This window comes from Entamoeba histolytica, genomic scaffold (assembly GCF_000208925.1).
Source record: "Entamoeba histolytica HM-1:IMSS scf_1104750516939 genomic scaffold, whole genome shotgun sequence".
Taxonomy (NCBI): domain Eukaryota; phylum Evosea; order Mastigamoebida; family Endamoebidae; genus Entamoeba; species Entamoeba histolytica.
In genome coordinates, this window is record NW_001916261.1 from 1 (window position 1) to 1072 (window position 1072).

Below are 1072 nucleotides of genomic sequence, written 5' to 3' on the forward strand. Positions count from 1 at the left end.
GTCTTGATATAATTCTTTTAGTCTATGAAGAATTGGTTCATAACAGAGTTTTCTTTCATTTATTCCTTCAATACTCCAGTCTCTATATAAATGAGTTAACATTGAACGAACTTTATCTAATTTTTGACAAAGTTCATTTCGTTCATTGTCACTTATAGAAAGAATTAAATTATGTTTTTGTTCTTCAGAAAGAATAGGAAAATGTAAATGAGTGATTATATCTTCTTGATTTCTGATAATTGCATCAAAAATCATTTGATTTGCATGTAATCCACATAATATTAAATTCCATTTCTGATGGTAATTCGGTAATAATTTTTTATCTTCTTCTTTGAGACTTTTAAACATTGATAATTGGTAAACAACCCATTGTTTACCAAACTCTTCATATAATTGAAAAGCTTGAACTACAGATAAAAGATAGGTATGTTCTTCATCTAATTCCTTTTGGTTCATAGATTCGATAGTTTCAAGTTGATTTTAATAATATTTATTAAAGGAAAGAAAAAACAAAAAAAAAAACTAAAACAAAATAAAATAAAAAAAACAAAATAAAAAGTGAAGAAGAACTATTAAAAAAAATAAACTGGATGGGTTTCTTTAAAACACTTGTTCAACTCATTCTAAAAAATATAGGTATTACTCTTATTTGTATAATTGCATTTAGTTCTAGATTATATTCTATTATTATGTATGAAGCAATTATTCATGAATTTGATCCATATTTTAATTTCAGAGCAACAAAATATCTTGTAGAACATGGACCAACAGCATTTATGAATTGGTTTGATCCAGATAGTTGGTATCCATTAGGAAGAAATATTGGTACAACTGTTTTTCCAGGATTAATGTTTACATCAGCATTTATATTTAAATTTTTAGCATATTTCAATTTAATCATTGATGTAAGATTAATTTGTGTTTGTATGGGACCAATTTATAGTGTAATAACATGTATTGTTGCATATTTATTTGGATCACGTGTACATTCAGATAGAGCAGGATTATTTGCAGCTGCATTAATTTCAGTAGTGCCAGGTTATATGTCAAGAAGTGTTGCAGGAAGTTATGA

General features: G+C 26.1%; 2 protein-coding genes across 2 annotated transcripts; one reads left to right on the forward strand and one right to left on the reverse strand.

The window, feature by feature from the left end:
• Positions 1-456, reverse strand: EHI_042570 (uncharacterized protein; the record flags this gene model as incomplete). The annotated part of the gene is made up of 1 exon (XM_001914595.1): positions 1-456. A coding segment is annotated over one exon (456 nt), but the record flags the coding sequence as incomplete, so codon positions are not given.
• A 134-nt stretch (positions 457-590) lies between these two features.
• Positions 591-1072, forward strand: EHI_042580 (dolychil-diphosphooligosaccharide-- protein glycosyltransferase subunit, putative; the record flags this gene model as incomplete). The annotated part of the gene is made up of 1 exon (XM_001914596.1): positions 591-1072. A coding segment is annotated over one exon (482 nt), but the record flags the coding sequence as incomplete, so codon positions are not given.